This window comes from Phallusia mammillata, chromosome 2 (assembly GCF_965637545.1).
Source record: "Phallusia mammillata chromosome 2, kaPhaMamm4.hap1.1, whole genome shotgun sequence".
NCBI classification, from domain to species: domain Eukaryota; kingdom Metazoa; phylum Chordata; class Ascidiacea; order Phlebobranchia; family Ascidiidae; genus Phallusia; species Phallusia mammillata.
In genome coordinates this window covers 32,516,835-32,541,992 of record NC_137253.1, presented here as the reverse complement: position 1 = coordinate 32,541,992, position 25,158 = coordinate 32,516,835, and the positions used below count along the sequence as shown (strand labels likewise).

The window sequence follows — 25,158 nt, the reverse complement described above, 5'->3', positions numbered from 1 at the left end:
ATGCGATAAACCGGATTGATGATGTCTATGTGAAAGTCGAACAGACCGAGTTTTTCGAATAAAAGACGACGATATGGTAGTGAAATCCTCCGGAGGTAATGTTCGCGAAAAAAACGTAGATGCATGTTTGCATTCTACACCAAATAACGCATCTAACGTTGAAAATGAAACGTCTCGACCATAAAATATTTTTGAAAAGTTATTAGGAGATTAAATCGGCGTTCAGTTTACCGCTGTGCAATAACTAGGAATCGTTATCTCAATGCCTTGCACATGGTTTCTTTATTGTTGGCTTATCTAATCGCCATAAGTGATACAACAAGCGTTTAAAAGTGTTCAACACGTTAAAATTACGAAACTGGTATTCCGGCAAAGACGCTGATTGTAATTTCTTACTATGTGCGAACTGCACCAAATTCGGAGTATTAAACTGTATTGAATTTTGAAAAATGTTAAATGTAAAACAATTTGTTAAAAATGTTCTTATGTTATTGTTCATGACCCGCCAAACACGTAATGGTTGTAAAAAATGTTAGATCGCAAGTAATCACACTATGTTGTTTAGATTCACGTAATTGGTAACGTGCCAATGATTGACATATTGTATATCTTCTATTCGTGACCTTGCGCAACTTACCAGGTGGATCAGTAATTAAGAAAGGCATTTATTTCTTTCGTATTTGCTGCTGGTTTAAATTTTTAAAGCAACGATCACACGTTGATCACGTGACAGTCACGCTAATCTTGCAGCTGCAGTTTTGCTGAGTAAGCTAGAAAGTAGCGCCACAATCTGAGTTCTTAAAGGTTTGCTAAAATGAATTATTCTTTTTGTCAATTGAATAACGGGTTATAATAGAAACTGATGCAGCTCGCCTTTGCACCCTTGCGCTGTAGAATGTGCCGAAGTTGGAAGTTTGACCAGGTTTCGGTCGTGTACTTTCTGGTTTGGGCTTGCTTACAAATATGCACCAAGCACTTTGCCGCTTAACGCGTAGGTTTGAACTACAAAACGAAATAGGTCAGAAACAATTTTACCTGTATATTAAGCGAGGTGCCTTTATAAGGGAAACTACCCAAAACAAGACTAAAACGTCATAGGGAAGTTCCTAAATTTAAATGTTGGGTCCCTTGGCTCCAATTCGATTTAACATATATTTTCAAATAAACCTGACTACAAGAGAAAGCACAAATTAAACGAACTACGGCGTGAGCGCCAATTAAAGAGTGTGTGTGCGTTGCTTCTGTTTCTTCAACACACTTTGGCGATTGCACCATAGCCACGACAGTTAGGAAGCATGACGTCATGTATTGCGCTGAGAGTAGCACTTTTTTCAATTCGGCAACAAAAGAGAGAAAATAAGGCTCCGTTGCCATAGTTGAGCGTCACTGCAACTCAGTTTTAGCTGGGAAAGTGAAAATGAGCACTTTTGTTAACGACGTGTAGTCTTTACGTAGCAACCGGATTATCGCATAATCCGGTTAATCGCATCAAATGCTCTTGGCAAATCGATGATGCGACCCACAAGTCCCCTAAACTGGTTTTCTTTGACAGTTTGTTGGATTTGTTTTTTCAGGTTGTTACATATAAACTTTGTTTTCCTACTCACTTATTGCTATACTCCTAAACTACTTTCAAACATGTCTAAATTGAATGAGATTTGGATAGTTTGCACCTCGTGTAGCTCGACTGTTTAATCAGAATAAATCACTGTCTTCGAACTTCTGCTCTGGTGAACTTACGGTTCTTGCAACATGTTAAGTCATGATCCTCCAATTGTGCAAATTTAACTGTGTGATTCCAATGTCATGTTTGACGCACCAGAACGGTTTAATGTTTACAGCTATTTCCAGCTTGGTATAACTATGTGTTCTTTCACCAAGTGAAATGAAATCGACTCAACATTGGACTAACTACGAAGCTGATATGTGCAGCATACAAGACAGACAATGGTCCATGTGATTCGATTAGCTGCTGAAACTGTGTAGCTTATGGGTAGAGCGTGAGCCTTGGATATGCTCCTGCCATGGGTTTAAAACCCACCACAGGCTAGATTTCACAGTCTGTCCCCATGTGTTAATGCTTAGTAGTCCAACCGCAGTATAATTGCTTCAATAGCCTTGGCTAAATATGTTTTTCAAAATTATAGTTGACTTAATTTTAAAGTCGACAAAATAACTTGTGTCTTTTTATTTGATCGGAAACTGTATTAGGATCGGATTTTTTTATTTATTGTTAACCATTATTTTTTTTTCAGTTTGTTGCCCTCCTCCATCTATTCCACTTGGTGCATTTTCACCAATTCAAGATACATATTCGCCGATGGATACAGTAACTTATGATTGTTGTAACGGTATAGACATCACTGAAACTTTTGGAACCACAAACACGTGTGGAAATGATGGAACGTGGTCACTGGCTTCCTTGCCATCATGCACCCCAACATGTTAGTTACTTTTTATCCAAATCGAACTGTTTCCAAGAGTTAAAACTCAACACTGGGCTACACACTATCCTGGTCAATCATACATATTTAGGATGAATATTTCCATCTTGCCATTGTGTTGTTTTAATTTCCAATGTCTAGGTCAAAGCTTAAAAATTCTAAGACTATTGCAACAAATTAGGGATTATTACCGTGATCACTGGTCTGCATATACGCTTCAGGGTGATCCCAGTTATGAATAATGTTTTTCTTACCTGATACTGGTAAATCTGGCGATTCCCTCCTACGAAGCTAATTTTTTCTGACTTGTGATTTTCAACATGGGAATGCTTGGGAGACCAGCTTGATTCGGTATAAGGTGTTTAATGAGCCTTGCGTACTATGATTTATATGTAAGCTTGTCGTGATCGCTTGTCTGCATAGACGCTTCAGGGCCGATCCCAGTTATGAATTTACGTTCATCTTAATCATTAAGCAGTGTTTAAATTTGATGAAGTTGTATACAACCATTTGCTTTCCAAATTTGACAATAGTAGATGCTTAAATTCTGAAACATTTCTACAATTATTCAATTAAAAATTCTTTAAAATAGTAAATGCATTGTCTATGGTGGCGAATCTGTTCAACCCTCAACATAATGTACCAACCCTTTAATGTCATGTAACCCATTTTATTTTGTTATAAATCATAATAATTGTTTCACAGTTTGTCCTCCACCGCCTTCAGTAGCTCGGAGTACTGGTGATATGCTTAGATATGGCATTGGAGTAACGATTACATACGAATGTGACAAAATTAAGGATGGTGCAGATGACACGAACACTTGTGGTACTGATGGACTTTGGACAACTTTGATTCCTGATGTTTGCGATCTGACCTAACTTTTATTGGGGTAGCCTATTTCTGTCTGGAAAATTTGAGTGTGGATTTTCGACTCGTGGTTGTGGCCATTAGGCATCCAACACAAAACTTTAAATTATGTGGGCCAAAACCATTGGCAAGGTGCATAAATGTTTTGAGTATGTACAAGTTCAAGTTTAAAGAGCTCTTCTTTAACAAGTACAGTGTACAAGTTAACAATGTACAAGTTCATTAAAGCACCGTTTTATGTCAATTAAAATCTTTATTTGTGTTAAAAGGAAGAAACATGGCTCCCTCTGTCATCTGACTATGCCACTATAATTGTTGCATTAGAACATTTTATTATGTATTGTTACATCAGCTAGTTAATACTTTAAATGTCCCAATTTTAAAAGGTCAACACAAAAATAGGTAACATAATGCGATACATATTCTTTTAGTCCCATTAGTGCAATGTTATGGAATTTTATTCAAAACATTTGCATGTAAATAATTTATGTGATCAACTTATCGCTCATTCGATGCTCTATGTACGCCTCACAAGTTTCAGAACCATGTTGGCGTTGCCCGCATATTTACATTCATTAACCCGCAAGTGTATTAGACTGGTCGATTGTGAGATGCAACATGAACGCAAAACCGACATTTCGCCCAGAATTATGTCATTACCCGACACACCCTGACCAACATTTGAATCTAAGATAAATATGGCACCGCAATTTCCTGTTGCAAAACATGCAAATGATGTTTGACACAATGTAAGGTGTATTTTGTGATCAAGAGATTAACGGTAGGTTAGATGCTTAAAGGTTTTGGATCGGTGAATTAACCTCGCAGCCAATAAAGCAATTTCGCAATTTGGAATTAAATGTAAAGATCTTGTTCAGAAGTATATTTTGTGTAAATGTTTTCAAATAAATTGTCATTTTTTTATGTGGTAAGATTTATATACCTTTACATAAGAGGTCATCAGAAATATGAAAGCTGTAAGGTAAAGTATGAAAAGAACCGATTGTTGGCAAGTGCTTGGAACAATCTGAACTGTCTGTAGTCTTGTTGTGTAAAATAGCGTAGCTGTAATATTGTTGTGTAAAGCAATGTAGGTAACAAGGTTAAACGCGCCACAGCAACGCTGATTTTCTCAAACATCACGTTACAGGGGTTTTAAATTGCGCGTCATATGACGCAGATTTGTTAACTTTTTTTCGATCGTTCATAAAATCGCTCCCATAGTCGTTTAGCCTGTCCATTTGTTGTGCTAGAACATGGATGGCGAACCTTTTTAGTTGAATGGGTCATACATCATAATTTTGAGATCATAATTCGGAAAGAAAACAAAGCGGGTCACATATTTGAATACATGTCAATGAGAAGCTTGTTGCTGCATTTTTTCTGCAAGTCTTACAATCCTTCCTAGCACTTGATTTTACCAAATTCATGTGTGAAAACAAAGATTCGTATGAATATGTTGAACCGAACAGCGTCAACAAAGTTACAACAAATCGTTTCAAGTGGTGAGTTTAAATAAACATATCTGTTGCCTCACAATTGACTCAACAATCTGTATTTTAACACAATAGGCAATCTGGCAAAGGGCTTTAATTTAACTGATGTGTTGCTTTTTACTCTTGGAAGTCTGGTAACCCTGCCTATAGTAATCAGTATATATTTTCAAAACTACAAGTGGGTCACTAAAATTCACGTGGGGGGTCACGAAGTGCGGGTCAGTGGTTCGCCTTCCCTGTGCTAGATTCAAAACACAGCTGACAGGTTTGTGCGGGGGGATTTCCCGTTATGAAAATGAAACTTTACAGTCGGTTGGCAAGATCGGTGCTGCATTGTGGAAACTCCTGGTATATGTATAGATATTAGGGTGATTTATAAACCGTGCAAATCAAGATCGTGCGTGCTGCAGATAACGACGATGTTCGAAAGCCTTACGTAACAGCGAAAAAAACGATGCGTCATCGACTCAGATGTAACGCGCTAAGTGGGACTTGTACGTTGTTCAACCAAGTTTACATTTAAATGTCCAGAAGGCAAGAACAGTGTTGTATAATGGCAACCTCTGGTTATGGACATAATTTGTGACAACAAACGCATGGTTCGAGCAAAAGAGATGTAAATCATAGTTTATTTCCGTTCAATCAAACGGTGTCAATTCCAGACACTTAAAACCTTTTACCCCAGAGATTGAAGCCCAAGTAGAGTTTTACCCATTTTCATTTTTTATGTTAAAAAGGTAAAACTTAGATAAAACTGTTCACAATAAATGCGGTTTACAATAGACAATTCGATCACTTTTACGGGAATAAAAATTCACCTAGACTAAATAAATCCCCTAATTGTGTTTTGATGCGATTGCGTTAAACTGCGATTATGTTGTTTCTCCTAAGGCGTGAACAAAAACGCGAAAGGTGTTAAAAAAGTCAGACACCGTTGAACGAGGCCCCTGACGCAATCGAGAATTCACATTTCTTCTAAAACCTTTCTCGTGGCCGGCACAGGCTTGTCGGTTTGCCTCGAGCAGAATTTTGCCAGGTCTGACCAAGCAATATTTTTTCACCTCACATTGAGAGATAGACCGTTATTGACGCATTTGTCCCTCTGCAACACGGAAGGGTAAAAATAGAACAGAAAGAAAAGACAGGCGATTTGTCTAAAGCGCTTGACCCTTGTACAGACATTAATAAACTGGTCGGGATTCGCACTAAATCAGAAACGTCGTGGGCTCGAAGACCGTTAAATAAATTAAACAGCGCAGGTAGGAATAGACGTGTAACTGAAGCCCGTAAGTTGAAGTCACAGCAGCTGTTAAGGCAGACATAGAAGTCACCGAAAATCATTAAGATCTAGTTGCAAAAATAAACAGAAACAGGCGAAGATATTGCAGCTAGTTACGCCAGAAATGATACGTAAACATCAGCACATTGGGCGTCGAAAAGTCATGTTTTAGAAGTTGACTACTATGCCTGTTGTGTGACGATCCATCAACTGTGAAACACTTTGTATACATTAGCGTCACACAGTTGTATTGTCCGGAACAGCAAACACTAATATTTGCAAGTGCTGTCAGGTTCCGTGCTAAATAACTGTGCGCAACTCAATACTAACAGGTAGAATCCAGACTGCGTAAAGTCGATAACTGTAAGTTGAAGCCAATCGGTTACTTTAAGCCCAAAATTGTCGCACATTTCACGACTTCTGGGCGCGGTACGAATTTGCGGTTAATACTGATCTTATCTTTGCAGGTTTGGCGTCAATAATTTCATTCTGCCGATCACGTTGAAACTGTGACAGAGCGGGCAGCACCGCATCGCCGTAAGCCGGGTCGCGTATGTTTGTGGTTGCGGCAAAACATGAAGTCGAAACGCAAGATCAAAATTTTTCCACCACAACAATTTAACTTACGACGGTGGCTGGATACTCTGCTGGTCTGCGTTTTACTGTGTTTACAAACCATTGTTGCCCAACAATCGCAAGCAACTTGTGATATTTCGATTTTGTCGCGCGAATCTTGCGATGGAGTTGTCAACCGAATCGAATGCATTCTGAAGTAAGTTTCACTGCTCACTTATCCAATAGCCTATAGGATAAGTTTAGACCACAATTATATTACATAGTCTTTAATTCCATAACAAAGACTAGGCTTTAAATGGAGTTTCAACCGGAAAAGCCAACATTAAACCTTATATTAAGCGCTTTTAAGTTTGCATACGAAAGGGTACGCTTAGTTCCGACGAATAGCCTGGGTCATGAGCCAAACGCAAGCAAGAGCCCTAGGCCGGTACACAGACGAAAATACTTACCAGTCGTGAAGCGAACTCACGCCGGCGGTCATAACGGGGAATCCCCTGGCAAGAATCTGTCGGCATTGTTTTGTTGACACATTTGATGCAAAAACGTTTTATAAAGCGATTATGGAAACCATTTTTTGTCCCTTGAAAAGTTTTTACGTCGCAAATGAAGCATCGGTTGAAACGTGCCAGCGAAAATAATATTTTATAATTAAAATGTGTAAGATGTTTATTGACAATTGCATTTATTCAAGTATAGTTTCGTCTTATACCTGGATTTCGTCTTATACATGGTCACTTACTGGTGATTCCTTGCCATCATGTGTCGGTCAGTTTTTAATAAATGTTTTGATACGTTCCATTTATACTTTTTAAACTCACGTTGGAGGGTCACACTTGGTTTACTTATTTGACTTGTACAACTATAGTTTGCTGGCACAGAGCTTTTGTTCATGGTAAAAAACATTTCCAACTTAAATCTGAGATTGTAGGAGTGAATTCTTCAGTGCATGGGTGACGTTCCAAAGTTTGTTTATCTAAAAAAATATTTTTGTATTGGTCACTTTTGAAATTAACTTTGTCATGTTATTGTATTGTTTTGTGTTTTTTTTGTTTCTTGTCATCTTTGACTGTTTTGCAACATTTGTGGGTCAAGAATATCCTAGTATTTTTGTTTTTTAGGTTGTAGTCAACCTCCATCTGTCAATCTGGGTACATTTTCACCGTTTAAAGATTCATATTCACCGACAGATACAGTAACTTATGATTGTTGTAACGGTATAACAATCACTGGAGCTTCCACCATAAATACATGTGAAAATGATGGAACATGGTCGCTTACTGGTGCTTCCTTACCATTATGCACTCCAACAGGTCAGTTTATCCCATTTGGTAAGCTGCCATTTTAATGCTATAAGCTGCCATTTTAATGGACAACATGTGGCGTTGACAGTGGCCTGCACAGAAATTCAAAAAGTCAAATCTGGATACTTTTGACTGTAGCCTAACCTGCCATTTGTATCTTAATTTTGATGATGTTGCTTCAAACTGGGATGTCACTCTAGTTTGTAAAGCAAACAAAATAGGGCAGGGGTGGGGAACCGCATGCGGCCTTTTAGGGCACTAAGTGCGGCCTTTGATATCAAAATACATTTTAGGATGTTAAAATTACGGACTGCACCAGGCGCTGAAATATAGACAGAAACGTATTTTTCGATCTTTATTCCACATTACTATTTGATTAGTTCTAGGGCAGCGGTTTTCAAACTAGAGCCAAACGGTCCCATAGTGGTTTGCATGGCGATTTCCGTAGTGCTACCAAGACTCCAAGGTTCTAAAATGTTACTTTAGTTGCAAAAGAACAATTGTTTGCGCATAATCGAATGTCTTAAACTTGTCTGTGATGTCACACGGTGCTCTTAGATCCTTGATATTTGTAAACAAGCGAGTTTCTAGGTTAAATAAATCCTGAATGTTGTAGTTAAGATTGAAATGTAGTAAGGAATTATATTTATCTTGGACCGTAAGTGCTACAACTCTATACAAGGGATTTGCAAAACGACAATTCTGTGCGACGTTGTTAAGTTTGAACACCACTGTCCTTGGCCTGGGAAATAGTCCATGCGGCGTAAACGACTATTGATAAACCGTTTGGTGGCCCTTATAAACAAAAAGGTTCCCCACTTTTTTTTGACGTGACCCAAATACTTTCCAAAATTGTGTTTTGTAATTTCTCGCGACCCATAGACATTCATTCCTACTATTTTGGTGGTCGACTTCTTCTTTTATTGCAATTTGCGAAGTAAGTTAATACAGGCGCTGAACTTTATTTAAAATTTTTGTCTTGAAACCAACATCTGTAATGTATAGCAAACTGTAATTCCTAATGCCCTACAACAGGGGTGGGCAACCTTTGTTACTGTAGGGCCAATTATAAATGTCAAATTTGATCGCGCACATGTGCATAACACAGAGTGATTTTGCTTCGTTTTTTTTACCAAATATGCTTATCTACAAGTATAATTCGTAATTGATTCTAGACACATTTTGACAGATCGCAGAAAACTAGCATCAGGCGTTTTTATCAGCGCAAAAATATGTAATAATTGGACTCGTTTGCGAGTCGCAGGTTGCCCACCCCTGCCCTACAACATGATAATTATTTTCTCTCTCTTACTGTTTCACAGTTTGCCCACCACCACCTGTAGTGGCAGAGGGTTTGTTAGAAGAAAGTCAAAAGAAGCAGATGTACGCGATCAACGAATTCGTTACATACGAATGTAACTTTGACACTGAGCCCATGATGACTAGAACAAACATTTGCGGCGCTGAAGGGCTTTGGACAAACATCTTTCCTGACATTTGCAAGGACGTACCGTAATAGTCTGATTTCTTTCGCTCGACCATAAGCTTCCGTACATGATTGCAGAAATGACGGATTACGAATGTGACAATTGTCCCAAGGACAACGGCAAAAATACAAACAATTGTGGGCCAATGTCGGAATAAACTTTTCTCGTGTTTGTACAACTTTTAATCGTGACTTTACTCGACTACCGTTTTTCTTCTTGTTCCCTTTCTTCCTTACTTTTGCAGTTGTCTCAAACCAGTGCCTTTCAACATATTTGTCGCGGCCCGGGGTGGGTCTTTATTTAATTTGGTTTAGTCAATTACAGAGTAGTTTTTTGGTAACTGAGTACTGTATTTTATATTGAGAATCCTTGTCACAAAGTTGCCTCTTGACGACCTACATGACGAATGTCTTGTGCCATTGTGGTTTTACAGAAGTCTGAAACAGTTGCGTCTTTACGTCCTTTTACTCTACGCGTTATACTTGGGTCGCCGCAAAACAAGGTTTAGAAGTACTGTTGAAACGTTTACCAAATCGCCCAATTACGATTGTATAAGCATTCGTGCGTTTTGCGCTTGGGAATAATTAGTTTACCAACTAATTCACACAAATCGTACGCACTTTAATAAACGTTATTTCAGTCACGTTTTAAGACATGTTAGTATACATTGAATAGCGCCGAGACTTTCCGATCCCTATAGTGTTTTGTTTACACAATTACCATGGAAAATTATTCCGAAAATACATTCAGAAATGCCGAATCACCGTTTTAATGGCTTTGTCGAAAACCTGTGTATTTTTATTTTAAACCTTATTTTGTTGACCCAGAAGCTTGTGATTAATCGCTTTGTGTATTGTTATTCTTGTTGGCTGAGTTAAGTTAATGGGTAACTGATTCTGGATGCCTCGAAACTGGAATATAGCGTTGCGACTTTGTTTTGTAACACTCTGCTATTGTGACATCAGCAACACTTCAAACACTTTCTGTGTCCGCTAGGGCTAGATGGATTGCCAAACTGTACATGCGACGCAATATGATATCTTCATTCAAATAAAAAACAGCAAGGACACAATTTATCTTTCCGTCGCGTTAGTCTTAGAATAAAATTACGTTCTGTAAAACACCTCATGTATGTTTTTTTATGTGCGCATCACTGACATGGGATTTTGGTCGAACGTTTGCATGTAAATAATTTCTCTGGTCGACTTATCGCTCATCCGATGCTTTATACGCCACTCAAGTTTCAGAACCGTGTTGGTGTTGCCCGCATATTTACATCCATAAACCCACAAGTGTATTAGACGGGTCGAAAATGAGATGCGACATAAACGCAAAAACGATATTTCGCCCAGAATTATCCCATTACCCGACACACCCTGCCTAACATTTGCATCAAAGATAAAGATAGCACCGCAATTTCTTGTTGCAAAACAGTAAACATGGTGTTTGATCCAATGTAAGGTGTATTTGTGCTTGAGAAACTAACAGTAGTTGCCTAAAGGTTTAGGTTCGATGAAATAACCTCACAGCCAATAAAGTGATTGTGCAATTTGAGATTGAATAATTAGGTCTTTCTCAGAAGTTTCAACTAATTTTGTTTAAGTTGTTAGTCATGTTCTTCAGAACGTTGTTAAAGCAAATTGTTTTCGCGTGTTTGCTCAAACAGTGTCAATGTTTTTATGTGGTGGCATTTATATAACACTACATAGGGGGGTATTAGGATTGTGGAAGTTTATAGGTAGGCTTTGAAAAAGGTTGTTGGCCAACAAATTAAGGTAATGGCTTAAAACAATACCTTATGTCGACAAAATACTTTAGCTATAACAATGTTGAGTAACGCAATGTAGGTAACAAGGTCAAACGCGCCACAGCTGCTCCGATATTGTCAAATATCACGTAACAGGTGATTTAAGTTGCGCATTCATGGGACGCAAACATGTTTACTTTTTCGCTCGTTCACAAACAAAACACACAGACGTTTTACATATGTTGTGTTGGACCAATGAAGCAAAGTCCACATGGTTGTGCATGGGGATTCCCCGATATGAAAATGTAACTATACATTTACCGGATTAGTGCAAAAAGTTTAATGAATGTGTTCAGTGTGGCCGGTTGGCAAGGTCAATGCTGTATTATGGAGCCCCTGGTATATGTATTGATTTGAAGATGGTTTATAAACCGTGCAAATCGAGATCGTACGTGCTGCAGATAACGACGATGTTCGGAAGTCTTATGTAACAGCGGAACATAATGATGCGTCATCGACCCAGACACAGTTAAGTCGATGTAACAAGCTAAGTGGGACTTGTACGTTGTTCAACCAAGTTTACATTTAAATGCCCAGAAGGCAAGAACAGTGTTGTATTATAGCAAACCTGTGCGATTTCTATCAATTTATGAACATAAAAAAATTATCGTGACAACAAACGCATAATTCGAGCAAAAGAAATGTAAAACATTGTTTATTTTTGTTATTAATCAAACGGTTTCAACTCTGGTCATTCAAAACCTTTTATATCTGAAACTGAAACCTATTTAGAGTTTCACCCAATTTCGTTTTTTTGATAATAAAAAGGTAAAATTTAGATATAACCTAAACTGTTTAGAATAAATATTTCGATCACTTTTACAGGAATAAAAATTTAAATGTGTTCTGATGCCCCAGCGTTAAACGGCGATTATATTGTTTCTCCTAAGGCGTGCACGCGAAAGGTGTTGAAAAAGTCAGACACCGTTGAACGCGGTCCCCTGACGCAATCGAGAATTCACATTTCTTCTAAAACCTTTCTCGTGGCCGGCACAGGCTTGTCGGTTTGCCTCGAGCAAAATTTTGCCAGGTCTGACCAACCAATATTTTTTCACCTCACATTGAGAGATAGACCGTTATTGACGCATGTGTCCCTCTGCAACACGGAAGGGTAAAAATAGAACAGAAAGAAAACGACTTTCGTCTAAAGCGCTTGACCCTTATACAGACATTAAAAATACTGGTCGAGATTCGCACATAATCAGGAACGTCAAAACGTCGTGATAAAAACTAAACAGCGCAGTAAGGAATAGACGTGTAGCTGAAGCCCATAAGTTGAAGACAAAGAAGCTGTTAAGGCAGACATAGAAGTCACCGAAAATCATTAAAATCTAGAATCAAAAATGAATAGAAACAGGCGAAGATATTGTTGCAGATAGTTACGCCAGAAATGATACGTAAACATCGGCACTTTGGGCGTCGAAAGTCATGTTTTAGAAGTTGACTACTATGCCTGTTGTGTGACAATCCATCAACTGTGAAACGCTTTGTATACATTAGCGTCACACAATAGTATTGTCCGGAACAGCAAACACTAATATTTGCAAGTGCTGTTTGGTTCCGTGCTAAATAACTGTGCGCAACTCAATACTAACAGGTAGAATCCAGACTGCGTACAGTCGATTACTAGAAATTGAAGCCAATTGGTTACTTTAAGCCCAAAATTATCGCACATTTCACGACTTCTGGGCGCGGTACGAATTGGCGGTTAATACTGATCTTATCTTTTCAGGTTTGGCGTCAATAATTTCATTCTGTCGATCACGTTAAAACTGTGACAGAGCGGGCAGCACCGCATTGCCGTAAGCCGGGTCGTGCGTGTTTGTGGTTGCGGCAAAACATGAAGTCGAAAGGCCACATCAAAATTTTTCCACCACAACAATTTAACTTACGACGGTGGCTGGATACTCTGCTGGTCTGCGTTTTACTGTGTTTACAAACCATTGTTGCCCAACAATCGCAAGCAACTTGTGATATTTCGATTTTGTCGCGCGAATCTTGTGATGGAGTTGTCAACCGAATCGAATGCATTCTGAAGTAAGTTTCACTGATCACTTATCCAATAGCCTATATGATAAGTTTAGACCACAATTATATTACATAGTCTTTAATTCCATAACAAAGACTAGGCTTTAAATGGAGTTTCAATCGTAAAAGCAAACATTAAACCTTATATTAAGCGCTTTTAAGTTTGCATACGAAAGGGTCCAAATGCCATAATTTGCAGCCCATATCGGGGGCCTGTTTCGCTTAGTTCCGACGAATAGCCTGGGCCATGCGCCGAACGCAAGCAAGAGCCCTAGGCCGGTACACAGACGAAAATACTTTACCAGTCGTGAAGCGAACTCACGCCGGCGGTCATAACGGGGATTCCCCTGGCAAGAATCTGTCGGCATTGTTTTGTTGACACATTTGATGCAAAAACGTTTTATAAAGCGATTATGAAAACCATTTTTTGTCCCTTGAAAAGTTTTTACGTCGCAAATGAAGCATCGGTTGAAACGTGCCAGCGAAAATAATATTTTATAATTAAAATGTGTAAGATGTTTATTGACAATTGCATTTATTGTTTATGAATTTTGGGCGGAAAAGTCAAAATGATTTTCTCAGCAGAAAGTTACGATTGTACGGTAGGCTTTTGCCAGGATTAAAAAAATATATATGAACTGAATAAATTGTAGACTTTTATACGCTTAAATGTTCTAGTAAGATCAGATGTACACCCGGTGTTACTGTATACCAATAAATAGCTATACTAGAAAAAGTGTCAAGTGTAGTTTCGTCTTATACCTGGATTTCGTCTTATACATGGTCACTTACTGGTGATTCCTTGCCATCATGTGTCGGTCAGTTTTTAATAAATGTTTTGATAAGTTCCGGGCTAAGCCAATTTATACTTTTTAAACTCACGTTGGAGGGTCACACTTGGTTTACTTATTTGACTTGTACAACTATAGTTTGCTGGCACAGAGCTTTTGTTCATGGTAAAAAACATTTCCAACTTAAATCTGAGATTGTAGGAGTGAATTCTTCAGTGCATGGGTGACGTTCCAAAGTTTGTTTATCTAAAAAAATATTTTTGTATTGGTCACTTTTGAAATTAACTTTGTCATGTTATTGTATTGTTTTGTGGCTTTTTTGTTTCTTGTCATCTTTGACTGTTTTGCAACATTTGTGGGTCAAGAATATCCTATTATTTTTGTTTTTTAGGTTGTAGTCAACCTCCATCTGTCAATCTGGGTACATTTTCACCGTTTAAAGATTCATATGCACTGTTAGAAACAGTAACTTATGATTGTTGTAACGGTATAACAATCACTGGAGCTTCCACCATAAATACATGTGAAAATGATGGAACATGGTCGCTTACTGGTGCTTCCTTTACATTGTGCACCCCAACAGGTCAGTTTATCCCATTTGGTAAGCTGCCATTTTAATGCTGTAAGCTGCCATTTTGATGGACAACATGTGGCGTTGACAGTGGCCTGCACAGAAATTCAAACAGTCAAATCTGGATACTTTTGACTGTAGCCTAACCTGCCATTTGTATCGTAATTTTGATGATGTTGCTTCAAACTGGGATGTCACTCTAGTTTGTAAAGCAAACAAAATAGGGCAGGGGTGGGGAACCTGCGGCCTAAAGGCCGCATGCGGCCTTTTAGGGCACTAAGTGCGGCCTTTGATATCAAAATACATTTTAGGATGTTAAATTACGGACTGCACCAGGCGCTGAAATATAGACAGAAACGTATTTTTCGATCTTTATTCCACATTACTATTTGATTAGTTCTAGGGCAGCGGTTTTCAAACTAGAGCCAAACGGTCCCATAGTGGTTTGCATGGCGATTTCCGTAGTGCTACCAAGACTCCAAGGTTCTAAAATGTTACTTTAGTTGCAAAAGAACAATTGTTTGCGCATAATCGAATGTCTTAAACTTGTCTGTGATGTCACACGGTGCTCTTAGATCATTGATATTTGTAATCAAGCGAGTTTCTAGGTTAAATAAATCTTGAATGTTGTAGTTAAGATTGAAATGCAGTAAGGGATTATATTTATCTTGGACCGTAAGTGCTACAACTCTATACAAGGGATTTGCAAAACGACAATTCTGTGCGACGTCGTTAAGTTTGAACACCACTGTCCTTGGCCTGGGAAATAGTCCATGCGGCGTAAACGACTATTGATAAACCGTTTGGTGGCCCTTATAAACAAAAAGGTTCCCCACTTTTTTTTTGACGTGACCCAAATACTTTCCAAAATTGTGTTTTGTAATTTCTCGCGACCCATAGACATTCATTCCTACTATTTTGGTGGTCGACTTCTTCTTTTATTGCAATTTGCGAAGTAAGTTAATACAGGCGCTGAACTTTATTTAAAATTTTTGTCTTGAAACCAACATCTGTAATGTATAGCAAACTGTAATTCCTAATGCCCTACAACAGGGGTGGGCAACCTTTGTTACTGTAGGGCCAATTATAAATGTCAAATTTGATCGCGCACATGTGCATAACACAGAGTGATTTTGCTTCGTTTTTTTTACCAAATATGCTTATCTACAAGTATAATTCGTATTTGATTCTAGACACATTTTGACAGATCGCAGAAAACTAGCACCAGGCGTTTTTATCAGCGCAAAAATATGTAATAATTGGACTCGTTTGCGAGTACTTTTGAAATCCAAGCATCTCTGCGGGCCGCACAACCTTCAATGAAGGGCCGCATGCGGCCCGCGGGCCGCAGGTTGCCCACCCCTGCCCTACAACATGATAATTATTTTTTCTCTCTTACTGTTTCACAGTTTGCCCACCACCACCTGTAGTGGCAGAGGGTTTGTTAGAAGAAAGTCAAAAGAAGCAGATGTACGCGATCAACGAATTCGTTACATACGAATGTAACTTTGGCACTACGCCCATGATGACTAGAACAAACATTTGCGGCGCTGAAGGGCTTTGGACAAACATCTTTCCTGACATTTGCAACGACGGACCGTAATAGTCTGATTTCTTTCGCTCAACCATAAGCTTCCGTACATGATTGCAGAAATGACGGATTACGAATGTGACAATTGTCCCAAGGACAACGGCAAAAATACAAACAATTGTGGGCCAATGTCGGAATAAACTTTTCTCGTGTTTGTACAACTTTTAATCGTGACTTTACTCGACTACCGTTTTTCTTCTTGTTCCCTTTCTTCCTTACTTTTGCAGTTGTCTCAAACCAGTGCCTTTCAACATATTTGTCGCGGCCCGGGGTGGGTCTTTATTTAATTTGGTTTAGTCAATTACAGAGTAGTTTTTTGGTAACTGAGTACTGTATTTTATATTGAGAATCCTTGTAACAAAAAGTTGCCTCTTGACGACCTACATGACGAATGTCTTGTGCCATTGTGGTTTTACAGAAGTCTGAAACAGTTGCGTCTTTACAACGTCCTTTTACTCTACGCGTTATACTTGGGTCGCCGCAAAACAAGGTTTAGAAGCACTGTTGAAACGTTGACCAAATCGCCCAATTACGATTGTATAAGCATTCGTGCGTTTTGCGCTTGGGAATAATTAGTTTGCCAACTAATTCACACAAATCGTACGCACTTTAATAAACGTTATTTCAGTCACGTTTTAAGACATGTTAGTATACATTGAATAGCGCCGAGACTTTCCGATCCCTATAGTGTTTTGTTTACACAATTACCATGGAAAACTATTCCGAAAATACATTCAGAAATGCCGAATCACCGTTTTAATGGCTTTGTCGAAAACCTGTGTATTTTTATTTTAAACCTTATTTTGTTGACCCAGAAGCTTGTGATTAATCGCTTTGTGTATTGTTATTCTTGTTGGCTGAGTTAAGTTAATGGGTAACTGATTCTGGATGCCTCGAAACTGGAATATAGCGTTGCGACTTTGTTTTGTAACACTCTGCTATTGTGACATCAGCAACACTTCAAACACTTTCTGTGTCCGCTAGGGCTAGATGGATTGCCAAACTGTACATGCGACGCAATATGATATCTTCATTCAAATAAAAAACAGCAAGGACACAATTTATCTTTCCGTCGCGTTAGTCTTAGAATAAAATTACGTTCTGTAAAACACCTCATGTATGTTTTTTTATGTGCGCATCACTGACATGGGATTTTGGTCGAACGTTTGCATGTAAATAATTTCTCTGGTCGACTTATCGCTCATCCGATGCTTTATACGCCACTCAAGTTTCAGAACCGTGTTGGTGTTGCCCGCATATTTACATCCATAAACCCACAAGTGTATTAGACGGGTCGAAAATGAGATGCGACATAAACGCAAAAACGATATTTCGCCCAGAATTATCCCATTACCCGACACACCCTGCCTAACATTTGCATCAAAGATAAAGATAGCACCGCAATTTCTTGTTGCAAAACAGTAAACATGGTGTTTGATCCAATGTAAGGTGTATTTGTGCTTGAGAAACTAACAGTAGTTGCCTAAAGGTTTAGGTTCGATGAAATAACCTCACAGCCAATAAAGTGATTGTGCAATTTGAGATTGAATAATTAGGTCTTTCTCAGAAGTTTCAACTAATTTTGTTTAAGTTGTTAGTCATGTTCTTCAGAACGTTGTTAAAGCAAATTGTTTTCGCGTGTTTGCTCAAACAGTGTCAATGTTTTTATGTGGTGGCATTTATATAACACTACATAGGGGGGTATTAGGATTGTGGAAGTTTATAGGTAGGCTTTGAAAAAGGTTGTTGGCCAACAAATTAAGGTAATGGCTTAAAACAATACCTTATGTCGACAAAATACTTTAGCTATAACAATGTTGAGTAACGCAATGTAGGTAACAAGGTCAAACGCGCCACAGCTGCTCCGATATTGTCAAATATCACGTAACAGGTGATTTAAGTTGCGCATTCATGGGACGCAAACATGTTTACTTTTTCGCTCGTTCACAAACAAAACACACAGACGTTTTACATATGTTGTGTTGGACCAATGAAGCAAAGTCCACATGGTTGTGCATGGGGATTCCCCGATATGAAAATGTAACTATACATTTACCGGATTAGTGCAAAAAGTTTAATGAATGTGTTCAGTGTGGCCGGTTGGCAAGGTCAATGCTGTATTATGGAGCCCCTGGTATATGTATTGATTTGAAGATGGTTTATAAACCGTGCAAATCGAGATCGTACGTGCTGCAGATAACGACGATGTTCGGAAGTCTTATGTAACAGCGGAACATAATGATGCGTCATCGACCCAGACACAGTTAAGTCGATGTAACAAGCTAAGTGGGACTTGTACGTTGTTCAACCAAGTTTACATTTAAATGCCCAGAAGGCAAGAACAGTGTTGTATTATAGCAAACCTGTGCGATTTCTATCAATTTATGAACATAAAAAAATTATCGTGACAACAAACGCATAATTCGAGCAAAAGAAATGTAAAACATTGTTTATTTTTGTTATTAATCAAACGGTTTCAACTCTGGTCATTCAAAACCTTTTATATCTGAAACTGAAACCTATTTAGAGTTTCACCCAATTTCGTTTTTTTGATAATAAAAAGGTAAAATTTAGATATAACCTAAACTGTTTAGAATAAATATTTCGATCACTTTTACAGGAATAAAAATTTAAATGTGTTCTGATGCCCCAGCGTTAAACGGCGATTATATTGTTTCTCCTAAGGCGTGCACGCGAAAGGTGTTGAAAAAGTCAGACACCGTTGAACGCGGTCCCCTGACGCAATCGAGAATTCACATTTCTTCTAAAACCTTTCTCGTGGCCGGCACAGGCTTGTCGGTTTGCCTCGAGCAAAATTTTGCCAGGTCTGACCAACCAATATTTTTTCACCTCACATTGAGAGATAGACCGTTATTGACGCATGTGTCCCTCTGCAACACGGAAGGGTAAAAATAGAACAGAAAGAAAACGACTTTCGTCTAAAGCGCTTGACCCTTATACAGACATTAAAAATACTGGTCGAGATTCGCACATAATCAGGAACGTCAAAACGTCGTGATAAAAACTAAACAGCGCAGTAAGGAATAGACGTGTAGCTGAAGCCCATAAGTTGAAGACAAAGAAGCTGTTAAGGCAGACATAGAAGTCACCGAAAATCATTAAAATCTAGAATCAAAAATGAATAGAAACAGGCGAAGATATTGTTGCAGATAGTTACGCCAGAAATGATACGTAAACATCGGCACTTTGGGCGTCGAAAGTCATGTTTTAGAAGTTGACTACTATGCCTGTTGTGTGACAATCCATCAACTGTGAAACGCTTTGTATACATTAGCGTCACACAATAGTATTGTCCGGAACAGCAAACACTAATATTTGCAAGTGCTGTTTGGTTCCGTGCTAAATAACTGTGCGCAACTCAATACTAACAGGTAGAATCCAGACTGCGTACAGTCGATTACTAGAAATTGAAGCCAATTGGTTACTTTAAGCCCAAAATTATCGCACATTTCACGACTTCTGGGCGCGGTACGAATTGGCGGTTAATACTGATCTTATCTTTTCAGGTTTGGCGTCAATAATTTCATTCTGTCGATCACGTTAAAACTGTGACAGAGCGGGCAGCACCGCATTGCCGTAAGCCGGGTCGTGCGTGTTTGTGGTTGCGGCAAAACATGAAGTCGAAAGGCCACATCAAAATTTTTCCACCACAACAATTTAACTTACGACGGTGGCTGGATACTCTGCTGGTCTGCGTTTTACTGTGTTTACAAACCATTGTTGCCCAACAATCGCAAGCAACTTGTGATATTTCGATTTTGTCGCGCGAATCTTGTGATGGAGTTGTCAACCGAATCGAATGCATTCTGAAGTAAGTTTCACTGATCACTTATCCAATAGCCTATATGATAAGTTTAGACCACAATTATATTACATAGTCTTTAATTCCATAACAAAGCCTAGGCTTTAAATGGAGTTTCAATCGTAAAAGCAAACATTAAACCTTATATTAAGCGCTTTTAAGTTTGCATACGAAAGGGTCCAAATGCCATAATTTGCAGCCCATATCGGGGGCCTGTTTCGCTTAGTTCCGACGAATAGCCTGGGCCATGCGCCGAACGCAAGCAAGAGCCCTAGGCCGGTACACAGACGAAAATACTTTACCAGTCGTGAAGCGAACTCACGCCGGCGGTCATAACGGGGATTCCCCTGGCAAGAATCTGTCGGCATTGTTTTGTTGACACATTTGATGCAAAAACGTTTTATAAAGCGATTATGGAAACCATTTTTTGTCCCTTGAAAAGTTTTTACGTCGCAAATGAAGCATCGGTTGAAACGTGCCAGCGAAAATAATATTTTATAATTAAAATGTGTAAGATGTTTATTGACAATTGCATTTATTGTTTATGAATTTTGGGCGGAAAAGTCAAAATGATTTTCTCAGCAGAAAGTTACGATTGTACGGTAGGCTTTGCTTTTGCCAGGATTAAAAAAATATATATGAACTGAATAAATTGTAGACTTTTATACGCTTAAATGTTCTAGTAAGATCAGATGTACACCCGGTGTTACTGTATACCAATAAATAGCTATACTAGAAAAAGTGTCAAGTGTAGTTTCGTCTTATACCTGGATTTCGTCTTATACATGGTCACTTACTGGTGATTCCTTGCCATCATGTGTCGGTCAGTTTTTAATAAATGTTTTGATAAGTTCCGGGCTAAGCCAATTTATACTTTTTAAACTCACGTTGGAGGGTCACACTTGGTTTACTTGTTTAACTTGTACATCTATAGTTTGTTGGCACAAAGCTTTTGTTCATGGTAAAAAACATTTCCAACTTAAATCTGAGATTGTAGGAGTGAATTCTTCAGTGCATGGGTGACGTTCCAAAGTTTGTTTATCTAAAAAAATATTTTTGTATTGGTCACTTTTGAAATTAACTTTGTCATGTTATTGTATTGTTTTGTGGCTTTTTTGTTTCTTGTCATCTTTGACTGTTTTGCAACATTTGTGGGTCAAGAATATCCTAGTATTTTTGTTTTTTAGGTTGTAGTCAACCTCCATCTGTCAATCTGGGTACATTTTCACCGTTTAAAGATTCATATTCACCGACAGATACAGTAACTTATGATTGTTGTAACGGTATAACAATCACTGGAGCTTCCACCATAAATACATGTGAAAATGATGGAACATGGTCGCTTACTGGTGCTTCCTTACCATTATGCACCCCAACAGGTCAGTTTATCCCATTTGGTAAGCTGCCATTTTAATGCTATAAGCTGCCATTTTAATGGACAACATGTGGCGTTGACAGTGGCCTGCACAGAAATTCAAAAAGTCAAATCTGGATACTTTTGACTGTAGCCTAACCTGCCATTTGTATCTTAATTTTGATGATGTTGCTTCAAACTGGGATGTCACTCTAGTTTGTAAAGCAAACAAAATAGGGCAGGGGTGGGGAACGGCCTTTTAGGGCACTAGTGCGGCTATTGATATCAAAATACATTTTAGGATGTTAAAATTACGGACTGCACCAGGCGCTGAAATATAGACAGAAACGTATTTTTCGATCTTTATTCCACATTACTATTTGATTAGTTCTAGGGCAGCGGTTTTCAAACTAGAGCCAAACGGTCCCATAGTGGTTTGCATGGCGATTTCCGTAGTGCTACCAAGACTCCAAGGTTCTAAAATGTTACTTTAGTTGCAAAAGAACAATTGTTTGCGCATAATCGAATGTCTTAAACTTGTCTGTGATGTCACACGGTGCTCTTAGATCCTTGATATTTGTAATCAAGCGAGTTTCTAGGTTAAATAAATCCTGAATGTTGTAGTTAAGATTGAAATGCAGTAAGGGATTATATTTAGCTTGGACCGTAAGTGCTACAACTCTATACAAGGGATTTGCAAAACGACAATTCTGTGCGACTTCGTTAAGTTTGAACACCACTGTCCTTGGCCTGGGAAATAGTCCATGCGGCGTAAACGACTATTGATAAACCGTTTGGTGGCCCTTATAAACAAAAAGGTTCCCCACTTTTTTTTGACGTGACCCAAATACTTTCCAAAATTGTGTTTTGTAATTTCTCGCGACCCATAGACATTCATTCCTACTATTTTGGTGGTCGACTTCTTCTTTTATTGCAATTTGCGAAGTAAGTTAATACAGGCGCTGAACTTTATTTAAAATTTTTGTCTTGAAACCAACATCTGTAATGTATAGCAAACTGTAATTCCTAATGCCCTACAACAGGGGTGGGCAACCTTTGTTACTGTAGGGCCAATTATAAATGTCAAATTTGATCGCGCACATGTGCATAACACAGAGTGATTTTGCTTCGTTTTTTTTTACCAAATATGCTTATCTACAAGTATAATTCGTATTTGATTCCAGACACATTTTGACAGATCGCAGAAAACTAGCACCAGGCGTTTTTATCAGCGCAAAAATATGTAATAATTGGACTCGTTTGCCAGTACTTTTGAAATCCAAGCATCTCTGCGGGCCGCATAACCTTCAATGAAGGGCCGCATGCGGCCCGCGGGCCGCAGGTTGCCCACCCCTGCCCTACAACATGATAATTATTTTTTCTCTCTTACTGTTTCACAGTTTGCCCACCACCACCTGTAGTGGCAGAGGGTTTGTTAGAAGAAAGTCAAAAGAAGCAGATGTACGCGATCAACGAATTCGTTACATACGAATGTAACTTTGGCACTAAGCCCATGATGACTAGAACAAACATTTGCGGCGCTGAAGGGCTTTGGACAAACATCTTTCCTGACATTTGCAACGACGGGCCGTAATAGTCTGATTTCTTTCGCTCAACCATAAGCTTCCGTACATGATTGCAGAAATGACGGATTACGAATGTGACAATTGTCCCAAGGACAACGGCAAAAATACAAACAATTGTGGGCCAATGTCGGAATAAACTTTTCTCGTGTTTGTACAACTTTTAATCGTGACTTTACTCGACTACCGTTTTTCTTCTTGTTCCCTTTCTTCCTTACTTTTGCAGTTGTCTCAAACCAGTGCCTTTCAACATATTTGTCGCGGCCCGGGGTGGGTCTTTATTTAATTTGGTTTAGTCAATTACAGAGTAGTTTTTTGGTAACTGAGTACTGTATTTTATATTGAGAATCCTTGTAACAAAAAGTTGCCTCTTGACGACCTACATGACGAATGTCTTGTGCCATTGTGGTTTTACAGAAGTCTGAAACAGTTGCGTCTTTACGTCCTTTTACTCTACGCGTTATACTTGGGTCGCCGCAAAACAAGGTTTAGAAGCACTGTTGAAACGTTGACCAAATCGCCCAATTACGATTGTATAAGCATTCGTGCGTTTTGCGCTTGGGAATAATTAGTTTGCCAACTAATTCACACAAATCGTACGCACTTTAATAAACGTTATTTCAGTCACGTTTTAAGACATGTTAGTATACATTGAATAGCGCCGAGACTTTCCGATCCCTATAGTGTTTTGTTTACACAATTACCATGGAAAATTATTCCGAAAATACATTCAGAAATGCCGAATCACCGTTTTAATGGCTTTGTCGAAAACCTGTGTATTTTTATTTTAAACCTTATTTTGTTGACCCAGAAGCTTGTGATTAATCGCTTTGTGTATTGTTATTCTTGTTGGCTGAGTTAAGTTAATGGGTAACTGATTCTGGATGCCTCGAAACTGGAATATAGCGTTGCGACTTTGTTTTGTAACACTCTTGTGACATCAGCAACACTTCAAACACTTTCTGTGTCCGCTAGGGCTAGATGGATTGCCAAACTGTACATGCGACGCAATATGATATCTTCATTCAAATAAAAAACAGCAAGGACACAATTTATCTTTCCGTCGCGTTAGTCTTAGAATAAAATTACGTTCTGTAAAACACCTCATGTATGTTTTTTATGTGCGCATCACTGACATGGGATTTTGGTCGAACGTTTGCATGTAAATAATTTCTCTGGTCGACTTATCGCTCATCCGATGCTTTATACGCCACTCAAGTATCAGAACCGTGTTGGTGTTGCCCGTGTAGAGGCCATGATATTAATTTGCACAAAGTTTATGTTTAACGTTAGCATGTTGTTTGCAATAATGTTGCACAGCATGTAGGGGAAGTGTTTAACCTCTTTTTAACTGGATGCAAGTGTTGGTATTTCCGTTCTCATGCAAGTCATAAGATATTTTGAGTCATTTTGTTATTCTAGAATGTTCTGCACAAACAGGTGTTTGTTCATCATTACGCATACTTCCTCTTGTTTATACTGTCGTTTCCGTTTCAAGTTTAAAGTAGAACGCAGCCGATCGTACTTGAGAAGAAGCATAGCAGCTCGGTTAGAGAGCGCTATGACTTTATGAATTGCACCTTTGCCATAAAATGAATTCTATAACTTAAAGGAAAAAAGGTTTCACGCAATAGCCAATATTTTGCTCTACTATAAATAGCTTGTTTTCGACTTTGTCGCCGGTGAATTCTGGCTCTTTTCTGGGTCTATTTTTGGTCTATTCTGGGTCTATTCTTAGACTATTTTTGAGTCTTCTAGTTTTATCCCATGTGGATGTGTAGCTGATTTGAACGTTCGCCTTTAATGTTATTCAAGAATACACCACTTTGTAGCCCGACCTGCCTCGATGGCGACTTGTTAAAGGCGGCTACAATGTAAACTATGATGTTCATTGCAAATTGTTTGGTGAGTCTGATCTTTGCATCTCAATAACAGCTGACTGATTAACAGCCACACATATGTCTCTTCTTTCTTTGTATTCTTGAATAACGTTAAAGGCGAACGTTCAAATCAGCTACACATCCACATGGGATAAAACTAGAAGACTCAAAAATAGTCTAAGAATAGACCCAGAATAGACCAAAAAATAGACCCAGAAAAGAGCCAGAATTCACCGGCGACAAAGTCGAAAACAAGCTATTTATAGTAGAGCAAAAT

General features: G+C 38.6%; 4 protein-coding genes across 5 annotated transcripts in view; all 4 read left to right on the top strand.

Annotated features, from left to right (window-relative positions):
- The window catches only part of LOC145215659 (sushi, von Willebrand factor type A, EGF and pentraxin domain-containing protein 1-like), a 96,461-nt gene that overhangs the window by 19,701 nt on the left and 51,602 nt on the right, over positions 1-25,158 (top strand). Inside the window, exon 1 of one of the 2 annotated variants that reach the window (XM_080084394.1) lies at positions 19,162-20,073. The exons of the other annotated variant lie outside the window; for it this stretch is intronic. Within the exon in view, the coding sequence (XP_079940520.1) occupies positions 19,877-20,073 (197 nt within the window). The 5' untranslated portion in view covers positions 19,162-19,876. Of the gene's footprint in view, positions 1-19,161; positions 20,074-25,158 lie in introns of those variants that run through there. 2 annotated transcript variants of the gene reach the window in all.
- LOC145215666 (coagulation factor XIII B chain-like) lies at positions 7,313-10,908 on the top strand. Its single transcript, XM_080084410.1, has 3 exons — positions 7,313-7,430; positions 7,784-7,975; positions 9,289-10,908. Exons 1-3 carry the CDS (start codon positions 7,319-7,321, stop codon positions 9,480-9,482), a joined length of 498 nt encoding a protein of 165 aa, XP_079940536.1. The 5' UTR covers positions 7,313-7,318; the 3' UTR covers positions 9,483-10,908.
- On the top strand, positions 13,858-17,684 carry LOC145215494 (coagulation factor XIII B chain-like). Its single transcript, XM_080084198.1, has 4 exons — positions 13,858-13,885; positions 14,011-14,106; positions 14,471-14,662; positions 16,060-17,684. The coding sequence occupies exons 1-4, from the start codon at positions 13,858-13,860 to the stop codon at positions 16,251-16,253; spliced, it is 510 nt and encodes a 169-aa protein (XP_079940324.1). The 3' UTR covers positions 16,254-17,684.
- LOC145215493 (coagulation factor XIII B chain-like) lies at positions 20,634-24,486 on the top strand. The gene is made up of 4 exons (XM_080084197.1): positions 20,634-20,661; positions 20,792-20,887; positions 21,252-21,443; positions 22,819-24,486. The coding sequence occupies exons 1-4, from the start codon at positions 20,634-20,636 to the stop codon at positions 23,010-23,012; spliced, it is 510 nt and encodes a 169-aa protein (XP_079940323.1). The 3' UTR covers positions 23,013-24,486.

Bases quoted from the DNA above. Each gene is read 5' to 3' on its own strand.
- LOC145215494 (XM_080084198.1), top strand. From the start codon at position 13,858: ATGATTTTCTCAGCAGAAAGTTACGATT. The intron at 14,107-14,470 runs GTCAGTTTTTAA...TTTGTTTTTTAG, and splicing joins TTCCTTGCCATCATGTGTCG to GTTGTAGTCAACCTCCATCT. The intron at 14,663-16,059 runs GTCAGTTTATCC...ACTGTTTCACAG, and splicing joins TACATTGTGCACCCCAACAG to TTTGCCCACCACCACCTGTA.
- LOC145215493 (XM_080084197.1), top strand. From the start codon at position 20,634: ATGATTTTCTCAGCAGAAAGTTACGATT. The intron at 20,888-21,251 runs GTCAGTTTTTAA...TTTGTTTTTTAG, and splicing joins TTCCTTGCCATCATGTGTCG to GTTGTAGTCAACCTCCATCT. The intron at 21,444-22,818 runs GTCAGTTTATCC...ACTGTTTCACAG, and splicing joins ACCATTATGCACCCCAACAG to TTTGCCCACCACCACCTGTA.
- LOC145215666 (XM_080084410.1), top strand. From the start codon at position 7,319: ATGTGTAAGATGTTTATTGACAATTGCATTTATTCAAGTATAGTTTCG. The intron at 7,431-7,783 runs GTCAGTTTTTAA...TTTGTTTTTTAG, and splicing joins TTCCTTGCCATCATGTGTCG to GTTGTAGTCAACCTCCATCT. The intron at 7,976-9,288 runs GTCAGTTTATCC...ACTGTTTCACAG, and splicing joins ACCATTATGCACTCCAACAG to TTTGCCCACCACCACCTGTA.